Below are 25,434 nucleotides of genomic sequence, written 5' to 3'. Positions count from 1 at the left end.
GATAAGGATTTCACAACAATTACTACCTTATTCCGTTGATTTTACTCCACAAATAATTGACTGAACAGCGTTTCAATCCAGAAACCATAACAATAATTCGTTGTCAAATCAAATTAAGCAATACATGGGCAACACCGTGATATGAATTTTTCCACGCTGACAAATCAGGCTCATTTTTATTCCGAAGACGTCATACAATTATTCTCCTGTATATGTATATTCTCGTTTTAGCGCATTCGTTCAAACTGTAGCAGCAATAATAAAAGATATTCTTTTATTGTGTAACTTTTATCAAATGTAATGCACAAATGCACCAGGCTGTCCGGATCGTGCATATTTTCCAGCAATGCGGCAGAATATAAAATATTTATGTTCTGGATTTCATCTTCGAACATTTCTTTTGTTCCAATCATCATTTCATCGACTTTTTTCTCAATAGTTTTTGTCTCCATCTCTTTATCTTGAAGCATTGATTTTGATATATTTGATAGCATTGATTTTTTAAGTGGTTGGTAATAAAATAAGAATAAAATAAGGATTTTAAATCGTTTCTGCATTCTTTACTAACTATTAGCTGGGCTGGAGATTTTTTTCCGTGAATTTATTGATATATCCCACGATCTACCAATAGATGATCCATGATCGATGTGTCACTGATCCTAATCTTTGATTAGTGCTAACAAAAACTCTTCCATCCAGCATACACTCTCATCAGATCATCGTGTTTCCACTTACTTCAGACAGGGGGCAGGGTTTCATCCTATATTTCATGCGAAACCTCTTTTTTTTGCGAAAAAAAAAAACTGTCATTTTCTTTTATTTCCCTCAGAGTTATGTAATTCGTCGGAAATTTACAGGAAACTAAATAAGAAGGAAAATATTTGTAGGAAAAACTGAAACTGGTGAGGGAATTTTTAGGTGAAACTTTTTTAAATACTTTTTACTAATACTTTTGGAAAAAAAACGTTTAGAATATTAAGTGTAGCCATAACGGGGAGCACCGTACTGCTAAAAATCTCAAAGTATTAAATATTAGATCACCTATGTATGTGCGATATGTGTGTTAAATTAAATTAATTAAATTATAAAAAAAAATAAAAATAATAAATAATGATAATAATAAATAAATAAAAATAATATTAAAAATATAAATAAATAAATGATAATAATAAATAATAAATGAATAAAAACTTCAATTCCAAACACAAACACCAAAACATAACACACCAAGGAAAAAATTCGGCGTAACGAACGAGATCACAATCTATCGATAGGTTAAGATCAATGATGATCAACTGTTAACGCTACGCAGCTCGTGCCTTTCATGTGTTGGATTATCCTATAAATTTCTTTCTGACTTTTCTGATACTTTCTTTTTTTCCCATTCAATAACAAAGATATTCCAATCAATAATATAGTCAGCAGAATAGCAGATAATAATATTCGTCTTCTATGATCGATGTGATAGATTGGATTGTTTCTTTTGGTCTAGGACGTTGACGACAGTGGAAAGAAATTTATTGGACAATCTAATAACTTCTCAATCCAAGAAGGTCTTTTAGGATCCTTTTCTTTTCGTATGAAAGTTAGAAAACTTCAAGATAGAGTGTTACCTATAAGTAATTCCATCAAAATCTTCCCAGAGGAAATTCTTCTTTGGTGCGGGACCTTTTTTTGTCTGTGAATACGATTCTTCTGCGACTATAGGTGCATCGGTGACAACAAAACTAGGAAGTATTACTGTAAGAGTTTCGGTAGTAAATCAATAGAAGGATAATATGGGGGAATTTCTGGGGTAAGTGTGGTAAAAAAGGCGGCGGCATGTGAAAAGATTCCCCCAGGGATGCTTGGTTATGTCCTGATCATCCGTCGAAAGGGGGGAGGAGGATTAGCGATGAAGATGAGATCCAGAGGAGATCCTTTGCCGTTATTCGCTCACTTTGGCGTACCGACACTCTATTTGAAGTGAGCGGAATTGCTGTATGGATTGTAGCAGCCGTTCAATGACATCGTAGTTCATCTGAAGTACCTAGGTCACCGTTACATACGGTTTTCCATGGTCTTAAAGGTGATCCTTAGAAAATCTGCACCTCTTTTATAGCCATCATCCATCTTTATAGCATCCATTTAACATATTTTTGTAAGTTTTTCCTCCAGAAAGAAATATTTACTCAAAGATAACTTTCAACAGCGGTTTTGGTAAATTATTACCGAAAAAAATTTGTATCAAAAATCAATATTACTATGCCATGTGTATGTATATATCAAAGCAAAATTACTACAGCGAAATATTTTTAGTAGTTCTTTGTAGTGCTTAATTTCTTGTCGAAATTTTAGAAACTTATGCAATAAGCTTTTCCTAAAATTAAAAAATACCTTTCAAGACGTATGGAAGTAGAAGTGCTGAAATTTCAATGTGCCTTTACTGTAAAAAAAAACTGTAAAAAACTGTTTAAAAAATTGCTATAAAAAGTAAAAATTTTTGCTATAAAAAGAAGTTTAATTATATCTAAAATTTTAAAAATTTATTCAAGAAAACTTTCTCCATCTCTTAGGCCGAAAACAAAATCAATAATCAATATGTATGTATAACACCATAATGTTTATAGAATTAAATATACAAAAACTTACATCATCTCAGCAAAAAAAAAATCGATAGCGGTGATAGAATTGATATTCTTTTATTTTGGAAATTTATACAACGGCATAATCCTAAAACGTACATTTCATGACAAAAAAAAATCGTTTAAATGGAAAAAGAGGAACGATAGATGGACGGAAATCAAATATGGTAACAAAGAGTGCAATGTACGCCCCCTAAAACTTAAAAAATGAAAAAATTACATCATCTCAGCAAAAAAAAATCGATAGCGGTGATAGAATTGATTCGAGAATTAAGTGTGGAAATTTCGGAAGTTCACGCGGTGCTGGTAAACTACAAATTTCTTGACTTTCAGTTATATCTAATTATGAATATTTTCATTTCAATTTTTCTATGCGGGTGGGGTCCCAATTCTCACTAGAGTTCCCTTATTTCCTTAAGAGGAAAATGCCATTGTTAACAAAATGAGGAAAGATTTTTGACAAAATTTATTGGAGAATGATCCGGCAAAAAAAAGAGAGAAGATCGATTTTTTTAGGCGACTGAAATCAATTTATGAAAAGGTGAGGAAAAAAATTTTTTTGCTCAGTCACTGAACTTATGAAACATATTTCTTTATAAAAATGATATTCTATATTAATGAGACAAGAATTCTTTGGAAGAAATGACTAATAAAAAAAGGATTTTTAAGGACTCTGTTGAAATTTTGATTAAACTTGAAATAGTCGATGAAAGATCGGCGAAACACAGGTGTAGGTGGGGTTTGTTGATTTTTTGCGCGTAATCGATAGAATGATCATTTTGACCGACAAACGAATGCGTCCATCGTCATTCTTTCGCCCTTCCATTTAGGATGGAATGTCTTTCATGGTCGAATCTCCACATGTGCATGTGTAAATAGTAAATTTTCTACTTTTTTTCAGTTTTTTCCCACCTAAAATAAATTTAATTAATTCAACAAATAAATGAGGATTTAGAAAAATCCCCTGAATCCCTAAATTGGTCAATAGACATCAGTAAACAGACACTAAATAGTAAACATTTGATCTCGAAAAAAAACCTTCTCAAGTGAACCATAGAGTTTATTATTATTGCTGCTATTATTTGTATTATATTTGTTTATTTTACTGCCTATTTATTATTGTTTTTTTTACTTATTATTGTTTTATTTCATTTATCTTAGTAGTATTCTTTTTTTTTTTTGGAATGAAGTGCTGAGTTTTTAGCGTTACGAGGAAAAAATGTTGCAAAAAATGTTTCTTATACCTGATGACTGATCCAGAAAAGAAAAAAATATCATGAAAATGTTAATTTTCCCTGCAAAATTGTGTCTACATGAATAAGTCATTTTAATAATAAAAATGATGATTACTATATAAATGCTGAACCCATTAGAAATCATTTTGACGGAGGTATCAAGCATCAAGTGATTTTCCTTAAGAAGAAATTTCTTTATTCCATCACGCAGCCTCTTAACTTTTTCTTTCCTCAGTTCTTTAACTTTTTTTCCTCTCCACTATACTTCCTTCACTTTTCTTATTCGGGTTCCTAATAAACTTATTCTTCTTCCTCTTCCCTCCTTTTTTATGGCATTCTTTTTTCTGTAGCTGTTTGCATCACTCTCTTTGAATTGATTAAAATTTATCCAATAAAAACTCTCAAAAATCAGTTCCTGTCAACTTTTTCGAAAAATTTTCGCTGGAATTTTTCAAAATAATTCATTTACATGTTCTATTATATATTATATTCATGTGTATTCGATGATAGAAATGTTCAGCATTCGAATATTTATTTATTCGAGAAAATTCAAAAATATTTATTTATTCGAGAAAATTACATGTCAAACTGTCAAATGAGCACCCACGGATTTTGGGCTCAGCGAACATTTGATCGTGTCCTTTAATCACACCGCTACGGTAGCTTCGGTCAACGCGGGTAGAAATAAGTCCGAAGTTTCCCCTTACATCCGCCGACATCGACTTCACATATTGATCGCTCACATATGTAGGTGTAACGTCGGATTGATTGATCGCTCCACTGACCGACCGACCTTCTCGACTCGGTCGACCAATTGCTGCGTTGACGGAATCCTGCTTATGTTTATTTATTTATTTATTGCGGCAGAGTTTTCATATCATATTTCCTCTCTTCCCTCATTCCTTTATTTTTTGGTTTCTTTCTTTTCCTCACATTCTTCAGAACTTACTGAAACGTAACCATTTCCTAATTATCCTAATTACAGCTTTACATGAATCAATAACCATCTTTAACTCATGACGTCACTTTATTTACTGCTCATCTTTGGGTCAACAACAATTTTTGCCGGTGAAACGGATAAGCTGATTTCTGTTGTTGTGGTGAGTTGATCCGAATTTCCAAGGAATTACAGAGTTAAGTACCCCAAATGAAGAAACAGTACCGTAATCTCTGGCAAAAATTCATGTGTCAAATTTGCTCCCTTCTTTTCTGTTGCAATCTCTTGTCTATAGGCAACAGTAATTACCCAAAACCCAAATTTTCCCAAAAAATCGTGATACAAATTCGATCAGAGCAAGATCTACGATTGAGAAATATGTGTGTTCACAAGGTGAGAGAAATGTGAGAATTGCGGCGGATGCGTCGCGGCTCCACAGGTAAACATAAGTGCGAATATTTCTTACTTGTTTTCTCTAATATAGCGAATTTCTTCTTTTCTTTCCTAAATAGAAGCGAAGTTCAAGCTTTCTAGATTTCTAGAATATTTCTAGAATAGATTGAACTGACCCGAGATCAAAATTCCAAGAGTAGCGTAAAATTGATTTTTTTTTTGGAGTAAGTCTCTCACGTCGAATCATTTTCCTTCTTAACACCTTATTTGACCGTTTTTCCACGTGTGCTGAATCAATGAAGACATTTCATGATGGAAATTTCCGGAGATAATCATTTATATCCATAATTACCCAATTCCCTGGATCCATCTCCTAAAACGAGGTATTCTTCCGATTTCAGCTTTTCCGACATGGCGATCGTGCTCCTACGGACAGAGTTTCGAATATATCTTGGATGAGTTACTTCCCTAATGGTCTAGGAGAATTGACTGACGTAAGTTAATATTATATTCTGAGAAAAAAAGTAGCAGCGAATAAACGAGCGTTTCAGAGAGGCATTGAGAACTCGTTCCGCCTCGGTAAATATCTGCGGGATCGTTACGTCTCTTCTGGATTTTTACGTGTACCGCTTTTGCCGTCGCAAGTTGGTCACTCGGATTTATTGATTATTTAAGAAAATCTTAGACAAAGATGTTGGAACCAATTCTCTTACTTTATCACATTTTCAGGAAAAAATTAAAATTTACTAGCAGCTTACATATATTCATCCTACATTAGAACTCGTACGGTCAGGAATTATAAATTTATTTTTTCACCTTTTCACATACACCAATGCTGAGCCAAAAACAGACAGAAAAACACGCTCACTCAGGGTCAGAGCATCGTGCAAATAAAATAAAATCCTCGTGTCTAATTGGATGCTGCTCGTAGCACGTGCACATCACGTGCAGACGCATGCATTCACTTTTGTTGCAAGTTAAAGAAAAACTACTTCAGAAACGCCTCTCACCGAGTAAATAGGGAACAAACATATTTGTAAAAGATAGTAAATAATATGTTGTGTTGATGAGCTAACTTTTTTGTAATAATAGTAATAATAAAGTAATTAAGTAATGTAATTCCAACATGAGCAGACCATGTCCACAAATTTAGGACGGATAGGAATATTTCTGTAATTATGCAATAAAATGACAATTCTGGTAATTGAGAGATTTAATTCCGGTGTAGTAAACTGACCAATGACAGTATTCCCAAACCAACCAATGACGTGTCCGCTCTGGCACCACCCCTATCAAAAATTCTCATTGGTGCGATGTTTTCCACTAAAGCAAACGAAAATTTTTAGGTGTATTTCCGTAGTAGGGGAAATAATCGTTGCCTTATGAGCGCATCGCTCATCGCCAGCGCAATGTTCGGTTCGATTGATCGACCAACTGAAGCAGCTGTACCCGTATACAGTCAAGAAGGGAAGGATTTGGTACGTTTTTTTTTCGTCAATTTTAAAAATTTTCACAAAATTCACACGATTTTAGTGTTGAAATACTAAAATCTTTTAGTTATTGGGTGGTACTTCGGATTGCGTAGCCGAGGTGAAACGAATGAAAGCTGTTTGTGGTAAAACGCCAAAATCACATTATGAAAACGTAGGTGTAGAGATATTTTACAGTAATTTTCTTTAGCTCCAACAATTTTTAGTTCACTGAATTTCACGGAGTCGTCTATGAATGTCTTCAACTACACAAGAAAAGCAAAATTTTCCCGAATGGAAAAAGTTTTGAAATTGCAGATTCGTTGATAAATGAAGTGAGTTTTTAGCTATGATGCGAGCGTTAAGTTGATCCATGGAACAAATTTCCGCATTCCGAGGGATTTTAATCGATAGGATGCGAAAATATTCAGAAAAACATGTGATAATCTCTAAAATCTCCTATTTTAAGCATAAAAACGGTCTACCAATGCCCGATTGGTTTCATGAACATAAAGAGGAATTTTATAGAAGTCTTTATAAGGTTAGTACATAGTGTTTAATTGCCACGTTACTCTTTTTTTCTCGAATTTTCCCAGTTTCTCCCTGTAAATCTTGTTACAGGTGGAAAATTTCATGCTTGGTTCAGGCGAATATCACAATCCGGATATTTTACGCATAAAAAGCGGCCTTCTACTCCATACTGTTCTCAATATGTTCAAATCTAATTGGGAGAAATTTCTTACACATGGAAGCTTGGAGAAGAAGAAATTTGTCGCCTTTTCAACGGTTCGTTTTTGTTTTTTTTTTGTAAGCAGATTTTCAGTTATTGTAGAAAATTTTTAACATTTTTCTGCGCTACGTGCCTTAGGTTTGTGCCTACATCCATCTCTAAAGTTTGCGCCAAAACGAAATCTTTTTCGATGATCTAACAAAGAAATCATGTAGAATGCCAGAAATAATCACACTTGTTAAATTTTTGGTTTCATTTCTAACTAATTAATATATAACATTTTATTATTCAATATATATATAACATTTGTTTTTCATCTTATTTCAATAGGACAGTAATTTTACCAAAATAACGAAAGAAATCGCTCGAAACATGACTCGATGATTGGAAATTTACAAAAAAAAAGCAATGTATAAATTTGTGTACAATAGCCCTTTTTTGTTTGTTGATATGAAACTATCTGCCAATACACTACGGCAGAATTTTTTTTTTCTTTTTTGCAAATGCAAATAAGGGTGTTAAAATCAGAAAATATGCAAAACTACACTACAAAAGTGTAAAATAAAAAGGTTTAAAAAAACACTAAAATAAAATAGCTAAGAAATCGACTTAAGAAACTAGCTTTTTAAAAAGTAGAAATTTAAAAAAGAAGAAATTGAGGAAAAATAAAAAAATGCTAAGCACACATGTCCAGAATCTACTCACTGTTCGTTTCTTTTTTTTCTAGCAAGACTGGCTCATTCATTCCTTCATGGATGCGCTTGGAATTCGTGCTGCTGCCCTGGGTGAAACTGGATATCCACCGTACAATACACTGGTCATCTTAGAGCTGAGAAAAATCAACGATGTTCCAGTAATAAAGGTGAGATTGTTGCGTATAGCTTGAGCTATGCTTATTTCTTCGTTTCAAAATTATAGCCGCTAGGACTTATGTTTGCCAGGGTGACCGCGACGCGTCCGCAAGAACTCGTACGCACCTTCTTCATTTGCACGCGCTCTCGCCACACTTTAACTCCTCTTAGTATTGGTGTCGTCTCTGCAAATATTAAAAGGATAAAAAATAAAGTCACTGGCGTATCAATCCACTCGGGATGCGCCAACGCGTTTTACTGGAATTCGTAAACGTTGGAGGTTTTGGAACGCGTGTTGGCCTATACAATGACTTGCGGGGTCCAGCCGATGACCAAGTCAGTGTTTTTATCCTCCTAGACAAGTCTGGCACCAATTTATCGGCCCCGGAGGGATGGAAGGCTTGGTTTGCACTAGGGCGGTTTTGAACCCTCGACCTTGTGGCTAAAACGGACATCTAACCGACTGCGCCACACTCGCTCACTCTGCAAATATTAGGAGCAGTTTTTTTTTTTACTTGTTATGCCAACGAGATTTTGGTGAAACTTTATTATTGGCCTAAAGTACCGACAAGCTCGTCTTTATCAAATTTCTGAAAGTGGTTCGAGGTCTCTGATGTTATGTATATCCCATCAAACTCCTCCTCTTTCCTTGTCAAGGCTTGAAGTCATTCAAAACACACTACGCAAGTACTCCAAAGAGGAAAACAAACTAAAACTTTATCAAAATCCTGAAACTGAACCATATTCAGGTCTTTGATAAAGATGAGTTTGTTGAGACGACAGGCCAATAATAAAGTTTCCCCAGAACGTCCTTGGCATAACAAGAAAACATAAATACAATTCCCAATGCCCCAGTTTCAGGAAGAGAGGACTTGGAGATTTCTGGACTAGCGAAATCATTTGATCCATAGATACAAAGCCAAGATATTCTTTTTTTCTGGTTCTAGGCCTACTATCGAGATCCATTGACGGAAACTCTCAACGATGTGACATCTTCAATACGAGGATGTGGCTCATATAGTGCTTGTCCGCTGAAAGACGTTCTCAATTGTTGTGGACAATACATCACCTCCGATAAAGAAGAAGAATGTCATCCAAAGAAGTCAACACAACGATAACCTCACGAAATGCACAACATTTAGCTCTGAAACAGATTTTAGCTGAAGAAAACTTTCAAAGAAATGACTTTTGTAATTCTACTCATTTTTCACTTCACGTTCATTATTTCCGCCAAATTTGTATGGGTTCTTTTCTCAGCACATCCAAATTACCTTAAACCATTGTGATTTATCGAGGTCAGAGTAAAAATAGGCTATATTATCGTTTGAGAATTATCGCCTGTTTCTATGTTCACTAGTGGTTTTACTCAAATAAACATATCCACGTTGAACAATATAATCGTTGAATTTCTCTTATGAATTAAAGCCATCACCCAACGAATCTGAGGTAGTACGGATTTCAGGTGGAGTATTCGTATACAGCATAGTAGATTATGGAGAGGGAGTGATTCCGTCCATTTCTTCCTAATTGCCGTAAAAAACGGCCCTGAACATGCGACGCGTACACAAGGCTGGCGCGCTCCAATCGAACTCGTTGTAGAAAATAGCGCCCGGATCGCGCGAAGCCGTATCTTCCGGGCCGTTTTTTACGGCAATTAAGAAGAAGTGGACAGAATCACCCCCTCTCCTTAATCTACGATCCCGTATACGAATACTCCACTTGAAATCCGTACTACCTCAGATTCGTGGGGTGATGCCTTTAAGTGCATGCGAGAAATTTGGGACGTTTGTTCCGTAGGAAAAATAAGCATGTTTTCTACTAGGGTGTCGACGTCGTTTTTAGATGGAGCCTTTATTAATCTGATGACGAAGGTGAAAATGTAGTTAGGGGAGGGAGAGGGGCACTCAGTGGCGTGCTTATTTCTCGACGCTACGACTTACTTCTTTTTTAAACTGTAGCTTGAATATCAAAGATCCCCTAAGACTAATGCCTAGGTCTTAGAGCAATTGATTTAACTATTTACTTCGAGAAATAAGGGTGCCACTGAGTGTGCTCCTCTCCCCTCCTCCAACTACATTTTACACGAAAAGAAATGAAGCACAGTGCAGCGGCTGCGCTCGAAGTGGTGCGGTGGGGCAGTCAGAGTCGTGGTGGGACCTTTGACAGCATCATTAGCTGCTCCAGTTCGCGATGATCCCACCTCGATCTCAACCGCTACGCTACTGCGTCACTTTAGGCGCAGTCGCTTACGCAACTGCACCGCGCTTCATGACCTTCGTTTTGACCCTGCTATACCCCAGGTCAATGTTTCGATAACCGTTCAAAATAGTGAGAACGGAAGCCATAAACGTCTGAATTAGTCTTAAATAGTATTCCACCAGATGTACAGTCGTTAATATTACCACTCTGTAACCTATAACTGTCTGATATTGTGTGTGTATGTAGATCGAACGCCATTTCGGCCCTAGTGGTCCTACTCAGGAATTTCCTTTCGTTGGTACGCTGGTTCTACCGTCTAATGTTCCACCGGATGTTTGTCCACTGGTGACACACTGACAAGTGCGTGCTACCGCACATCCGGTGGAACACTACGTAAGACTACCTTCAACGTATATAGTTTCTGTCATCACTACCTTGAACAAATGTCAAAACCCTGACCCAGGGTAGTATGACATTAGACGGAATAGGTGTGGTTCCAATCAACCTCAATTTAGGCATCTGGCTACGGCGAAAAAGCGGGAACGTCAAGCTAATTAAAGGCAGCATACCACGAATATGAGGTGGTGCGGATTTCACGTGGAGTATCCGTATACCGGGTCGTAGATTATGGAGACGGGGGCAGTTCCGCTCATCTCTCCCTGCATCACTGCAAACAGTCGCCTCCAGAATGCTGTTTTGTACGACGCCATCTATTGCAACGCTCCGCCCTATGCGCCGCCTCCGCCCCACGATTCGTCGAAAATCAATTCGGATTGCCCCGATAGGCAGTAGGGGGCGCTGCGCGTGCAAGGGTGGCGCGCTGTAATAGAAGGCATCGTACAAAACAGCATTCAGGGGCCGGCTGCTCGCAATGATTCAGGGAGAGATGAGCGGAACCACCCGGCCTCCATAATCCACGACCCGGTATACGGATACTCCACCTGAAATCCGTACCAGCCCAAATTCCTGGTATGCTGCCTTTAAGGCCCCATCTGAAACCTTCGCAGGCACACTAATAGGAAACATAAACTGAAATATGCCAGGATTTCATGGCGAGAACGTTTGAGAAACTAGATAGTTAGACATCACATGGCGGAAGTAATTCGCTGACATAAATATTATTATCAGTTCAGCTCTTGTAAACATAACCACATCCAGCTAGCTAGTGTCTCATTTACTAGTCTGTTCCTGAGTTGTATGGTTTGACCTATGTCTCATGGCGATTTCATCTTCAACAGTTAGTGACGGTTCTTACAGTCGGATCAAAACGATCCAAAGCCATGTGCAGTTACGGCTGCGCTCGGCGCGGCGCGGTGGAGATAGCAGTTGGAAACCAGGTGGGACCATCACGAACTACAGCGAGGAATGGTGTCAGGAAGCATCTCTCAAAGATCCTAATACCTACGCTCCACCGCTTCGAGTCACCTACGCAACTGCAACGTGCCTCAAGTCGTTCTGACCCGAGTACAGCTCTGGGTGCTTTTAACTCGACTATAGGGGTGGGAGCAAAAATCCATAGATCTGGCTAAATTCTTCATCTACAGGGTCTTCATTAACGAAGAGGATGATTCGACACTTACTTGATTCTACTCGAAACGTCAATAAAAGCAGCGGGTAAGAAATTTACGGCGGTCCATTCGTTATACCAATAAATTCCGCTCAGTTGTGCTTATTTAGGACATTTAATGACGAAGAAGAAAATCCCACAAAAACAGCACAAGTACCAAGGTGCTCAGCAGACTTTAACACAAAAAACACTTATTTATTCCATTCTATTTAGAGTGCTCTTCGTCGTAGTGATCATCCTTATTATTTTGTTGTTCATTTTCATCGCACTAAGAATATATATGTATATGAAACGAAATCAGAGGCGAAGAATTCTAGAAGGTATTCACCAGAAGGTTCTACGTATAACTTCTCGTTCTCTTTAGCAATGAGCCCAGTGCACCACTTGCATCCTCAAACGGTGGATTCAAGGTTACAGCAGCCCTCAGTGCACCCAAAATTGGCTACTTCGAGATAGTGATATAGTCGGGTCAAAACGACATGCGTAGCGTAACCTCAGTCCTCGCGGTTAGGATCGAAGGAGGCCCTTCCTAGCACCAACGCCGTTGCAGTTCACAGGTGTCCCACCTCGATATCGGCCGTAGCTCCACCGCGCCGCTTTAAGCGCCGCCGCTCACGCAACTGCACTGAGCATCATATCGTTTTGAACCGACTAAAGCGTTCATGATTAAGTTGCTGACAGTAATCGCTCTGCTTGGGATGCTCGTTCACTTCAATTTAGAATCGTTTGGGGCTGGCGAACGCGTGGCTAGCCTACACAGCGACTTGCAGGGGCTAGCCGATGTCCCCAATCAGTGTTATTATCCTCCCAGACAGGTGTAGCACCAAGTTATCGACCTCGAAGGGAGTAGAGGTAGAACAAGGATGGTTTTCAACTATCGAATGATCTAAATGTAGTTTTGATTGATTTCCTTGAGTTGTAGCCAAGATTGGTATTGATTTTCTCTATTAACAAACAGCTAACGTTTCGTTAACGTTATCGCCTTCGTCAGAGCCTGGAAAAATCAAAGCCATCCGTGACTTATCCTCTTAAGCGCCTCGTCACCCTAGAGAAAGCATTCAAACGATAAGCAAATTCAATGGACAACACATCGGCTAGAGCTTACCTCATTTGTTGAAATTTGGTAGCGTAACTGACCACCACGTACCACAACTATGAATAGCAAAGGTTTTTAGGTAGATCAAAACCCGCACAGATATTGATAAGGGGCTGACTGGTTTGTGATTACAATGCACTCATCCTTTCTGTTCATTTTTGGGCCCTTAGGGTTATCCAAAATGCTTCTAGTGTTCTGCACCCTATGATCTCGGACCAGATGGATAGTATCGTAATTTCTACCTCAATTTCAGAGTTTTGATGACATATTCTACGGTGTGCTCCGAGTGGATACTCAGTTTAGATTTTACGAGTCCATCTAGATACTCCTTGACTTGAAACCCAGTATACTGAGGGCGTCCCGTTTCCCCTACATAACCGGCACCACATGACCTGCATGTGATGTAATACACTACTTCTGATACCAAGCAATCACCCTCTTTTCCATGTGTGCAAACCACGCACCTGGGAGTTCTGCAGAGTCAATCATATGCGCGACTGCGTATCAACTGACACTTGAGGTTGGCTGGTGGTGTCTCTACAACCCTTACATCGTTCTATAGTCCCGAATATTGAATGGTTGCGCAGACACAGCGGAACATTTTACCGACTGCGCTACACCCACTCGACAAACTGCCCTTCTGTTCGTAGGGGACCACCGTGGCACAACAGTAGCGCATGAGAATAGATTCAAGCATTGATTGCGAGGATAGTAGCAACTATCGATCGGTCTCGACCTGCGCTGCAATCGCTAGCTCTAACATAAGTGATTTAAAAGGGTGTTGTGACTATGCTTCTCTGTTAAACGTTTGATTTAAGAAACGAGGAGAAAAATGGGTGAAGCTATAATCACTGCTGGAAGTGTAACCCAAGCAACACTAACTACAAGCAAGGTAGGTTTTTCCAAGACCTACACGATAAGACGATGTAACGACCCGTATTTAAGGCGAACTCAACACAGCAAAAGAGTGGTTGTCCAGAAAGCAATGAATTAAAGCAGTTCACACGTAAAGGTCCACTAGTAATGCAAGCAATATTAAGCGGAGAAGTCGTAAGTGATGTGTTGAATTTGTGATGAAAGAAAGAAAATGTTTTAAAATCCTTACAAATTTAGAAACATGCATTGGACAATTCTCAATCTAAAAGTATTCGCGAACCATTACAATTCGATCCCTCTCATAACGAAATCGTTTACATTGGAACGGATGTAGATCGTATAATCGGGGTGAGAAATAATAACTGCATAATTAAATCTGTTATTCGAACAACTAAAACCTGTATCTATAGTAGTTATTATTTATTTACATTAACTCTAAACCTCCTCAATTTTCGTTACTGTACAGCCGTCATCAGTTATGCAGAGGGTATTGCGAACGCGTCGCTCAATCGCAATCGCAACGCGTCCGCAATACTCTCTGGGTTCTGCCCTGCGCAAATCGAACGCATGTGGCGGCAAGTCAGCCAAACATAAGTGCATAGCTTACGTATTACTCCGTATGCAATTTATTTCGTGCAGATATTTTTCAATTTCTATCAATAGTCACTTTTCTGGCACACATATGGTAAAATGAGTATTTTTCAGAAATCCGTGCAAGGATCAAACGAATTGGTTGAGGTTTGTTCAGAGAACATAAAAATGTTTTAGTACTGCGTTATACGGGTAATAGGTAGGTAATACAACACTAGTACAACATCTGCAGATGTAGCGCAGCCGATAAAAGGTTCACTCAAGACTGTACGATCGACGGATGTTTCGAGATCGCCTTAGTGCTAACTAAACCTTTTATCCCTCCGGGGATCGATAAATTGGTATCAGACTTGTCTGGGAGAATAAAATACTGACAACATTGGAAAATAAAAATATTATATTGTCCTTGTAGACTCTTGTATGTCCCCAATGTTTTGTGCAAGTATATGAAAGATTAGGATGAGTCAACATCGATGCAGTAGGCGACTATTCCTGAGTTTAAGAACTAAACCTAATCGATACTCCAGAAAAAGACTTTTGTGAACCGCTCTGTTCTTAAAGTCTCACACGAAGTGTGATGTTCTTCAGCACTTGCTAGAGCGTGACTCGGTAGAGAAAGTGTTACGTCCAATGAAATTTCAGGAGTCAACGACAAGCAAGGATAGAGTTAAAAGCTCCGAGAAAGTCAAAGTGCACGGTCTTCGTTGTTCCAGAGAGTGTGTCACACAGTCTGAGCTACATCGTTCTGAAATGCCTTTGCGGCTGGAAAAAACCGTATGTGGTCTCCATTTAAGATCACGACTAAGCTTTGAAACTTTCATTTCTAGCAGGTAGAGCCTACTCTAGGTTGTCGAGAGAATATTTTTAGGCACAGTCGCTTTCGGGAGAATGGGCAGAGCCACCTCGTCAAAGTAATAATAGCTACATTCACACGGCGAAGACGAATCCAAGATTTAGTGGAGAAAAAGTCCATCTTCCGAGTAGCAAGGAAGATCAATTCCGGACAAATAAGACGCAAAAGTTAAGACACAATTCGAACTTGACTAAACCGAAGCCATCCGCACCTGTGGTAGGCAATCATCGAAAATCATCTCTCGCCAGTAATAATAGAGCACAGGAATCACGTGTTGCGCAAGGAGAGAAAGGAAAGGCGATCTCTTCTGTAAATCTGCTAGCACGTACTCCACCCTCAGAAAGAGAATTGAAAGTTGGCAGCGTAAATATGTCGAAAGAAAAAGGGTATCTCGAAAAAACAACTAAGGAGAAGACAGAAATCACATCAAAAAAGTCGAAAAAGGATGCGTTTAGAACTCCGTCTCTTCATGCTACACAGGATGAAGATGAAACATCAACCATACGTAGACCACTTACCGACGAATTGAAACCTTCACCAGTATTTTCGGAACTTAGTTCTGGAACACAAAACGAACGCCATGACAATGGAGGTGTAGATGAACTAGAGTGACTTCTCAATTATCAGTAATGGTCAAACATCCATCTGAAATATCGAAAGAGAAATTTCAATCAAGTACAGATTATTGTTAAAAACGAAATCATAACCGTAAAAAATTCAAATTCATCACTTTAAAAATTCATTTAAAAAGTGGTGAAATTAGTTTTATAGGTTAGACGTGGACGAAATGTTTTCATATGTCTTTAATTGTGAAATAAAATAGGGAATAAAGTCTTGTTGGGTGGTCGTGTCGAACATTTCTTACGGAAAAAGTTCGCAGGAGAAGCAAGAAATTAAAGTGAAATGACGAATGAAGACATTCTGTAAGACTAATTCGCTTGTGTTCCTTGACATCCGCTTAGATCAAATGAAAAAGTTTACCGAATTAAAAGGAAAACATTATTCTTCAACAGCATTCATAGAGAGCTTCGAATGTTTTCTGAGAGCAAATGAATGGAATGACTAGATCTAAAATCATCAAACAAGAAAATTGAGATTTAAGGAATAATACTGACAACATGTCAAGGTATAACTTCTCCCGTATGACAAAGTCAAGAAGTGAAACAAAATTGTACACAGCCTGGAATAACGAATTTCCCAGAAACATAAAAATTTAGGGTTGAGGACTGCTCAAGTTTAAAAATACATGAGCCATCGCAATAATAAGGATTGTCTTGTAAGTCCAGAGCTATATGAACAGCTTTTGGCAGCGAGATACTGGTTTTGGACAGCTCTGAAATAGTTGTATGGCTCACTGTTTACAGTAAATCTACAAGCAAAATTCTGTACCTCGTTTCATATCAATAATAGTGAGTTCTGGATCAGAAGTAGGCAGAAGAAAGACATAGGTTTTCGAAGCACAAAAAGAAAATATGCTTTTCATATTCGAATAAACAACCTCAGACCAATCTGAACAAAAACAAAACAAAAAATAATTACTACGAAATTATTTGATTAAAGAAATCCCTAACCAATACACTCCATATCCGTCTGGTCGGTGCATTCTCGTCTCAGAAGTCTGCCTTCATCCGTGGTTGCCCATACGCACAAAGGTGAGGCTATGGAGATCGAGGTGATGTTGTAATCGCTAGTTATCTGAAATAAATCAATAATAATGTAAATAATATATAAATTGCAATACATTCATTATAATTCCCTTTAAAGTAATGAAAAGAAGCAACGTACATGTTTCCATGTGGCTCCCTGTGGATGCCCGGGGGTTACACCCTGTCGCAATAACACTTGTCCTTCTACAGTAACAGCCCAAACAAGAATCTTTAAAAAGAATAGGCTTAGTAAAGAATCGGAAAGAAGGAAAAAGCAAGGAAAAATTGTTTACCCTGTCTGAATTGGTCTTCTGTACTTCCACATAACGAATTGGAGGCGATTCTACCATTGCCCACGGCCCACGTCCCATATACAAGCATCGACGCTGCCACACTCGACGTCTAACCCGATCCTGAAGAGAACATACGGTCGAACAGAGAAGGAATGAGGTGCAAGATGTCTCGTTAATAGTAATTTAATCATTGATCACTATAGTCGGGTCAAAATCGACATCGACATGAAACGTAGTGCAGTTGCGTAAGCGGTTGGGCTCGAAGCGGCGCGGTGGAGCTAGCGGTTGGGATCAAGTTGGGACCACCGCGAACTGCAGCGATGAGTGATGCTAGCAATGGTCCCTCCTAGATCCCAACAGCTACGATCCACCGCATCGTTTAGAGCGCACCCGCTTACGCAACTACACCGAACTTAATGTTGGTTTTGACCCTACAATACTTCAAACAAAGTTGCTTAGAAGACATTATTCACAATTATTTCGGCACGTAACAATACCTTTCTTTTCTTCTCAAGCGTGTATTTATCATCGATTTTTTCTGAATAGGTCCATCCACCTTCTGACTTATCCTCGCCAGCCAATTTCCATTCTCTGTCCACCCAACTCCATTCATGAGATGGAAGTCTTTAAATTAACTGTATCTCCACATAACTTCTAGCTACTCGATGTACATACTTGTCGTATAACCCATTCACAGGGTCATTCCCTTCCATCCATGCAGCAATTCCGTTGGATGTTCCTTGAAATGTTACGAAACCGCGCATGAAGGCATGTCTTTGGTACTCAGTAACCTGAAGAATTCGTTGAAAAGTCAGTCAGCCAATCAGTTAAAAACTTGTTTAAAAGAACCCTTAAGTTAAGTACCTCTCTCAGAATTTCTGTCTTCTGAGGCAGCGCTAAGTTGGTCACGTTGCCAGAAACAGGGCTATAATCAGGAGAGAGAGCATAGACAGCGCCATCCTTAACACAAATAATCACTACAAAAATCGTTGACGACATAATACTGACACCGGCACAAACCTTTGCCAGTGACCAAACGACGCCTTCAGCACCGGCTGAAACAGATTTCATACATCCAGGAATGCAAAGACTTGGTGGATAGCCAATATTTGCAGATGCTTCCTAAAAGGGGTCTCAAAATTTATGTTCTGAGGAAACTGGAATGGTGTCAGACCTTCTACCACTTATGCTTGCAACGTAACTTTTCGAATGAATCATACTTCATATTTAAGAAATACAATATTAAATAGACAATATACCAAGAAAGAGACATTCTCACCATAGGTAATATGTGGAATCGAACAAGACCTTTGCTAGAGACGCTCCATAGATAACAGCACATTGTGCCCCCTGCATCCAAAATCCGTCGTCGAATTTCCGAAAAATTCACATTCAGCAAGACCCACAAAAACAATAAATGTAAAAGATTAGGATTTTCTGGTGCCTAGTGCAGCCTGGAACTGTGTGACACCTATTTATAATCGCTTCTGGTTTAAAAAAATGCACCCTAAACGGTCCTCACGTTCATATGATGAACAGCATGCGTCAGGAAACAAGAAAGGGATGAACAGCTTCAGAAGTAACCCTAGTTAAGTCAATTTTTTTTACGGAAGGTGTTAAACGCCACAGAGAAAATATTTGTCGGTTATTATAGCATCAGCAACATTATAAAGAACTCTTCTTATAAAGAACTCTTCCCCAAAATTTCGTCTAAATTTAGTCTCACCTGTTGTAATAGTTCATGCGATTCATCTCGTACAGATTCCTCTGAAAACCCTAACTCCAATGATTCCTCACAAAAACTTGCTCGAACCACGAATGTGGATGTGCCAAAGTCGTAGTCACGAACTGATGAGGTTAGCTGGAAAAAATTACTATAACGACTAGATATACATGGTGGGAGAAGGAGCCATACTGAGTGTCTTTCACGGGGGAATTTCTAAGTTATGAGTAACACATACGCTCACTGAAGAACAGATCAATCTTTCATTATCAATATTTCCATAAAATCACTCAATAAAGATTCCATCATCTATTCCAACACGTTTGGGAAAAGAAATTAAAAGTTGTAAACGCAAAAATTCACCTCTTGCAAAGACTTTGAAACAATGCTACCAGCGCTGGATTGGAACACCAATTGATCATGACTGAGATGAAGCATCCCAGTCATAAACCGTCGCTCACCATGGACTCGTAATTTCGCCCTAATATTCCGACTCCAAGTGTCACCTTGGACCTCTTCCTGCATCATATCCTAGAAAAAACCATACCGAAAAGGCTGAAACTCATTTTTGAAGTTAAATGGGCAATGAACTAAATGAACAACCTCAAGATCATTGTTCATTAACTTGAAAGCTTCCCAGTACGCGTCATTGACAATGCATAGGTCATTTAGAATCTGAAAAAGAAAAAATATGAACTAGAACAACTGGGAAATAGAAGAAAAATTAATTCAACACCTGTTTTCTCCACTTTGCATCTCTATAATGTGACGTATTGACCATGACCACATGTTCGTTTATCCAATGCTTCGGCAGACTCGTGTAGTTTGTCCCGGCATTTGTGACCTCAAAGTAAGACCTATAGAGATCCTTGAAAACCACTTTGCTCGAATAAAGGTTCTTCTTGTAGTTTACTCCCTACGTGGGAACTATCGCACTTTCTTTTAATCGAAGCGCGAAAAAAAATCAAACGCTTTTATACATCACTTGAGTTGGACATAACTATAACTAAACAAATCTCGGGAATTAGCAAAGGTTATGTAAATCGGCCAACAATTCCTTCCGCTAAAGTTTTTTGAATGATTGTTGGAACTGACCATTAGCCACTTCTGCGGTTCTGAAGAGGTTCTTTCCACAATCCTGAGAAAAACTGTACCAGCTGGTTCAGCTGATGAAATTCCATCACGAACGTATACAGCACCGAAATCGGACATAGCAACCAGCTGAATCAACGGATCCATAAACAAGATGGAATCCGTAGACAGAAAAGAACCTGAACACCTGATCTCTTCCGTTCAAACACATTCCATAGATTCCTTCCCCCACGATGGAGTAATTTGAGGTCGAAAATGTAGAAGGATCGTGGAAATTGTGGGGATATTCCAGCTCCTTAATCCGTAACTGAAAGTTATATGATAGAATTAATAGGTAAGTAGCTGATAGAGAGTAATAGTAATAAATTAAACTCGCTTTTCCATCTACTGAAGTGGTCCACATAGAATTTCTCCCCACAGTTACGAAAGCTACTGGATGACAACTAAGAGTTGCTAGTGGTGACCATGATACGCCATCAGGTGTATCTTAAAATAAAATAAAAACCTATTTCCAACATGAAATCCTAACGATGTGATGTGCTGTTGTACCCCTTGTGATTCCGTGCCGCACAAACATCCGTCCATCCCATGTCGATGCGATCAGAGTACCCAAAGAAGGGGAACAGCAAATCTTCGAAAATTCCTCTCTTTCTCCTGAAGACAATTTCGCCAATATTTAATACTATTAACAGAAAAAGGAATGGTTTATGCGCGAAGATCCAGATTCGTACACAAATTGGCCCCCACCGTCCGTAATAGCGCCATCGATTGCATGCCAGCCATCGCCATCGGGATTGTTTGCATGGATTCCAACTCTTCTGAAAAAAAAGAATGCAAAAAAAGAGCGTTTAGAATGCAAAAAGAGAGCGTTTAAACAATCACAAAACAACAATGGCTTATTGAAAACATCTGCAAATTTAACAACGAAAAAAGTAAATAGCAAATACATATGCACTTAGAACCTCAGCAAATTCCCATTTTTGCAGAGAACAAAGAGGAGACATTGTTTTTCCTGCAACAAATCGAAACCACCAGCAGTCAGTTCAACGAGCACGTTGTTACTTCGAGGAAGCTTAAATAAAGAAATTCTAAGAGACTTCTAGAAACTTCTGCTTAAGACAGGAATTGTCACTCTCACTTCAGCCCATTTCTCAAGGCTTGTGTACCGCATGTGTCTTTTCAGCCGCCTTCGCCGTACAAATGTGCTGACCCCATTTTCAGACTTCCACACAGCACCAACAAAATTTGTGGCGTATTCCCAACCCTGAAAAAATATAGGATTGCAAAAAAAAAGACTAACTGCTAGAGTATATTTCACCTCTTTGTCGTGTTTTCGCACATCCATGTCAACAATCCAAGGCTCTTCCCATCGCCAGCCATCTGACTTCAACTGAAACCCAGCCATTCCTCCAGACTTCGATCCATCCTCGTTGCTGAACGAGGCTCGATCCGTTGGAAGGGTTCGCGATGACCAACCGATCATAGGATACCATCGCTGAAGAGGGTGCAACCAAGATCAGGAGATGTAGCGGGATCAAAACGAGATGAAACACGGCACAATTGCATAAGCGGCTGTGCTTGAAGCACTACGGTGGAGCGCAGCGGTTAGGATCAAGCGAGGACCGCTTGCTAGTACTATTCTTAGCCGCAGTTCGCGAGGTCCTACCTCGATTCCAACCGATATCTCCACCGCACCGCTTCGAGCGCGATCGCTTACGCAACTGCATCAAACCTCATATCGTCTTGACTCGACTATATATAGTCGGGTCAAAACGACATGAATCACGGGTGTAGTTGCGGTGCATTTGCTTACGCTCTCGAAGCGGCGCGGTGGAGGCAGCAGTTGGGACCGAAGTGGGACCGCCGCAAACTGCAGCGACGGGTGGTGCTAGCAAGAGCTCCAGTACGCTCCTAACCGCTGCGCTTCACCGCACTGCCTCGAGAGAAGCCGTGTACGCATTTGCGTACGTGCTTCATGTCATTTTGACCCCACAATAGGCTTTCGAACTTTCTCATCTTTTTGAGCTTCATAAAAGGGATTATGTGACAAACCCAAAAACATCGCACGTGGTCTAATGAAATGAAGATTATTCACGGCTAGGCTTTACGACCTTAGCGCATTCAGTGTAGGTATGCTGATTATGTTTATTTCAGCATTGTTGTAGGAGCAATAGGGTATTTTTCGAGCTCCTTCCACCTTCATTAAAAGCCCTAACAACTCGAAAAGGTACATTTTATGTGCGCTCCTGTTCGGAAGCAAAGTATTAGACATATGTATTTGAAGAAATAACTCACTTGATTTGCATAAATCTCCACTTTCTGACGTATTGTGAGATGAGAACGCAGCACAAATTGATACACAGCTCCCGATGAATCGAGGGCAAACGCCGCCTATAATTGCATAAGAAGTGTGTAATGTTCATGAAAGTGAATAACAAAGAGATTAACCATGAAATAGAAGCCTTACATATGGAGTAGCAGCAATTTGGCAGACTTTAATCTTTTCACCAGAGATTATCACAGGCTCAGGCTTCCACTGTGCATCCGAAATATGCTCTACAACAGTGAAATTGAGCCAAAAAGTTCGAAGAAATAGCGTTTTTTTTTTAGCGAACCAAGTTCTTTGTCGCACCCGAAAAGTTAGTCCTACGACACGATATTTTTTTCTCTTAAAAGAGAATGCGCCCAGGGTGAATTATGAAAGTCTTTGGAGTTAGGCGAAGCGGAGCTCAGAAAAAAAAAAGACAAAAATTATAAGGAAACAGCGAGCTTTTAGACGGATAAAAGTGTTAACATAGTATTGGTTTGCATTTAGGCTAGAAAAATGGACTCGTTAGAAACCGTACCATTCAAAAACCAACAAAAATTGATGTGGAAGGGAAAAGTGATGCCTTTCTTACCTATTTTACTCTCAGCTGTCACTCTGTATGGGACTCCATCAGCACTCAACACCCAAAGGTACCCATTGCCCATGGGCAAGATCTGAAATTAAAGAGCGTTGTTCGCACAATCAATATGCGCACATTATGAGAGCGGTCCAAAAAAAAAAAGAAACGAAAGCTAATCAAACGAGCCGGTGATGTCAAAAATGCCAGCTATACAACAGCCGGATTCAGCCGATGGAAGGGCGTGGTAAATAAAAAGAAATATGAATTAACGGTTCTAGCTTCGATAAATAATAAATGATGAAGAGAATTTTTTGGAAAATTTATATCAGATTTATGTCATGTCCACAGAAAAGGCAAAGCAACATATAAAATCACATAGAAAAAAAAACCAGCAGTAACAACCAACAAGTGTTTTTTTCTCATGCTCTAGATAACCGAAGAGTAGAGATAGTTTAGACGATAAAAAAAGCATAAAGTAAAAAAAGTTCAGCGACTATTTAGCCACAAATATGAAATATTCTTGGAAAAAAGTGGTAAGTACATTACCTGGATTTCTACGATTCGGTGAAGACTAAACTGATTTGACTAACTGACTAAATTGCGAGATGACTACGACTTCTGAATTCCTACTATGGATACCCAAAAAGGAGAATGATTCATGAAAAAATATAGAGAGCTCGAAGGCTTAGATTCTGTCGATATGCAGTAAGATTTTTCCAGGATAGTAGTAGATGGAAAAGGTACACTATTTCTGGTCTTCCTAACGTTTGACACCACATATACTCCTTTACACAGTCAACTCCAACCGGTTTATCCTGACGTCAGGTTTGAAGGTATTTATCCAAAAGTGATGCGGTGTAATGGAGCAGGACTAAGCAATTAATCTCCGAAAAAAAATCACTTATCGGTCAGTATTTCTTCTCTATCAGGACGAAAACTGGGCAATAACAGCAGTGAAAATTCCCAACGGAGAAAGACAACGACCCGGAAATCATAGTTCATGAAATGGTACTGTCACACTGCACGTGTCATGTGTTCTAACGGTGGAGCAGATCCACACGATCGGCCGTATCCCATCTAATCCCACCTTGTATCTGGAATTAGATCGTTACGCTGCTCCTTCGCTAATCCATACGCCGCGCAACCATGACGGGATCTTCTCACCGCCTGATCAGTTGTAGCGATCACACACTTGCCGACGACTTCTTCCTGCTCTAGAGACTCAACTGTGTTTTCTTGTTCACGTTTATTCCATCCCCCATTACTTCTAGAACGATGTCGTGACGCTCCCGAGTACCTATGTACATTGCTCCATTCAGCTAGAACACGTCCGGTCTAAAAACACACAATCTATAGTAGGGTGAAAACGACACGGAGCACGTACGCAATTGCGTACGCGGCTTATCTCTAGGCGCTTCGGTGGAGCTTAACGACTAGGAGGTAGTGAAGCCCTTGTTGCTGGCACCATCCATGGCTGCACTTTGCGACGGTCCCACCTCGGTTCCTACTGCTGCCTTCACCGTGCTGATTCGAGCGCGTACGCAAATTCACCGCAACTACACTCGTGACTCATGTCGCTTTGACCCGACCTTACCTGTGCAATGTGAGACGGATTTATAGTTGACGTATACGCAGGAAGCAACGTAGCTCCTCTACACTACCACAAAAATTCGGCAATTTCTTTTTCGCGCTTATTATCTTATTATCTGCTTATTTCCTCTGCCTTCCCAAATCACATCATTTCCCTTGCAACCCTCGCACGAACTATCTGCTATTTCAAAGCATGTGACTTCAAAAAGAATGTCTCACTTTAATGCTAAAGAATTTCTGAAAAAAAAATCATAGTAAGGGGACAAACCTAGGGAGGACCTTTCTAGTAATCGACGACAGATCACCCGTATACTTACAATCGGAATAAAACAGTCCAGAAACCTAGTGCAGTTGCACAAACAGCTGCGAAGCGTTGGGTTGTGGAGCTAGCGATTACGATCGATGTGGAACTTTTATTCATCTCCGCAGTCCTACTGCGACAGGAAAGGTCCCACCTGATCGCATCCGCTAGTCCCATCGCACTACTTCAACTGCGACCGCTTACGTAACTATACCAAACTTCAAGCCCTCCTGGCCACGGTATTCTGTGGGTCTTCATAAAATTGTTGTGTAGTTCCTAACTTATAAGTATGAAATAAATTTGGTGATGCACTAATATCATAGATATGTTTTCAATATAAGTTTGACTGAGTTTGATGTGAACGCAGATGTTTGATATGAAAAATCATAACCTCCCAACGATTTATTTCGAGAGATCGTTCGTCTAGACAGCACTCCTCCAATAAGCAAAAAAAGGAACACATCCCATAGAAGGAAGATA

The 25,434-nt window shown here is 39.3% G+C and overlaps 4 protein-coding genes across 5 annotated transcripts; 2 read left to right on the top strand and 2 right to left on the bottom strand.

Annotated features, from left to right (window-relative positions):
• Positions 1-4,875: 4,875 nt before the first annotated feature.
• Positions 4,876-9,357, top strand: RB195_020639 (uncharacterized protein; the record flags this gene model as incomplete). Its single annotated transcript, XM_013442991.2, has 10 exons — positions 4,876-4,959; positions 5,591-5,683; positions 5,741-5,833; positions 6,536-6,667; positions 6,747-6,833; positions 6,886-6,993; positions 7,128-7,199; positions 7,280-7,444; positions 8,116-8,250; positions 9,187-9,357. The coding sequence occupies 10 exons, from the start codon at positions 4,876-4,878 to the stop codon at positions 9,355-9,357; spliced, it is 1,140 nt and encodes a 379-aa protein (XP_013298445.2).
• A 2,290-nt stretch (positions 9,358-11,647) lies between these two features.
• Positions 11,648-16,033, top strand: RB195_020638 (uncharacterized protein; the record flags this gene model as incomplete). The annotated part of the gene is made up of 10 exons (XM_064189017.1): positions 11,648-11,675; positions 11,983-12,052; positions 12,116-12,166; positions 12,219-12,325; positions 13,920-13,993; positions 14,047-14,151; positions 14,215-14,325; positions 14,683-14,715; positions 15,211-15,342; positions 15,437-16,033. 10 exons carry the CDS (start codon positions 11,648-11,650, stop codon positions 16,031-16,033), a joined length of 1,308 nt encoding a protein of 435 aa, XP_064044898.1.
• Positions 16,034-16,572: 539 nt separating this feature from the next.
• Positions 16,573-18,702, bottom strand: RB195_020637 (uncharacterized protein; the record flags this gene model as incomplete). Its single annotated transcript, XM_064189016.1, has 10 exons — positions 16,573-16,754; positions 16,811-16,930; positions 16,993-17,116; positions 17,207-17,296; positions 17,361-17,480; positions 17,858-17,984; positions 18,036-18,151; positions 18,225-18,320; positions 18,381-18,482; positions 18,640-18,702. The coding sequence occupies 10 exons, from the start codon at positions 18,700-18,702 to the stop codon at positions 16,573-16,575; spliced, it is 1,140 nt and encodes a 379-aa protein (XP_064044897.1).
• Positions 18,703-18,787: 85 nt separating this feature from the next.
• RB195_020636 (uncharacterized protein) lies at positions 18,788-25,212 on the bottom strand (the record flags this gene model as incomplete). Of its 2 annotated transcripts, XM_064189015.1 has the most annotated exons (18): positions 18,788-18,814; positions 19,087-19,221; positions 19,447-19,614; positions 19,687-19,758; positions 19,820-19,927; positions 20,179-20,304; positions 20,363-20,482; positions 20,552-20,661; positions 20,725-20,829; positions 20,923-20,993; positions 21,138-21,247; positions 21,314-21,439; positions 21,494-21,670; positions 22,471-22,566; positions 22,643-22,731; positions 23,076-23,157; positions 24,228-24,398; positions 25,159-25,212. In XM_064189015.1, the coding sequence occupies 18 exons, from the start codon at positions 25,210-25,212 to the stop codon at positions 18,788-18,790; spliced, it is 1,947 nt and encodes a 648-aa protein (XP_064044896.1). The 2 variants fall into 2 exon arrangements, with proteins under 2 accessions (XP_064044896.1, XP_013298447.2); XM_013442993.2 differs by lacking the exons at positions 24,228-24,398; positions 25,159-25,212 and having other exon boundaries at positions 23,076-23,148.
• Positions 25,213-25,434: the final 222 nt, after the last annotated feature.

This window comes from Necator americanus, chromosome II (assembly GCF_031761385.1).
Source record: "Necator americanus strain Aroian chromosome II, whole genome shotgun sequence".
NCBI lineage: Eukaryota > Metazoa > Nematoda > Chromadorea > Rhabditida > Ancylostomatidae > Necator > Necator americanus.
The sequence above is the reverse complement of the archived record's forward strand: the minus strand, read 5'-3'. Positions and strand labels throughout refer to the sequence as shown.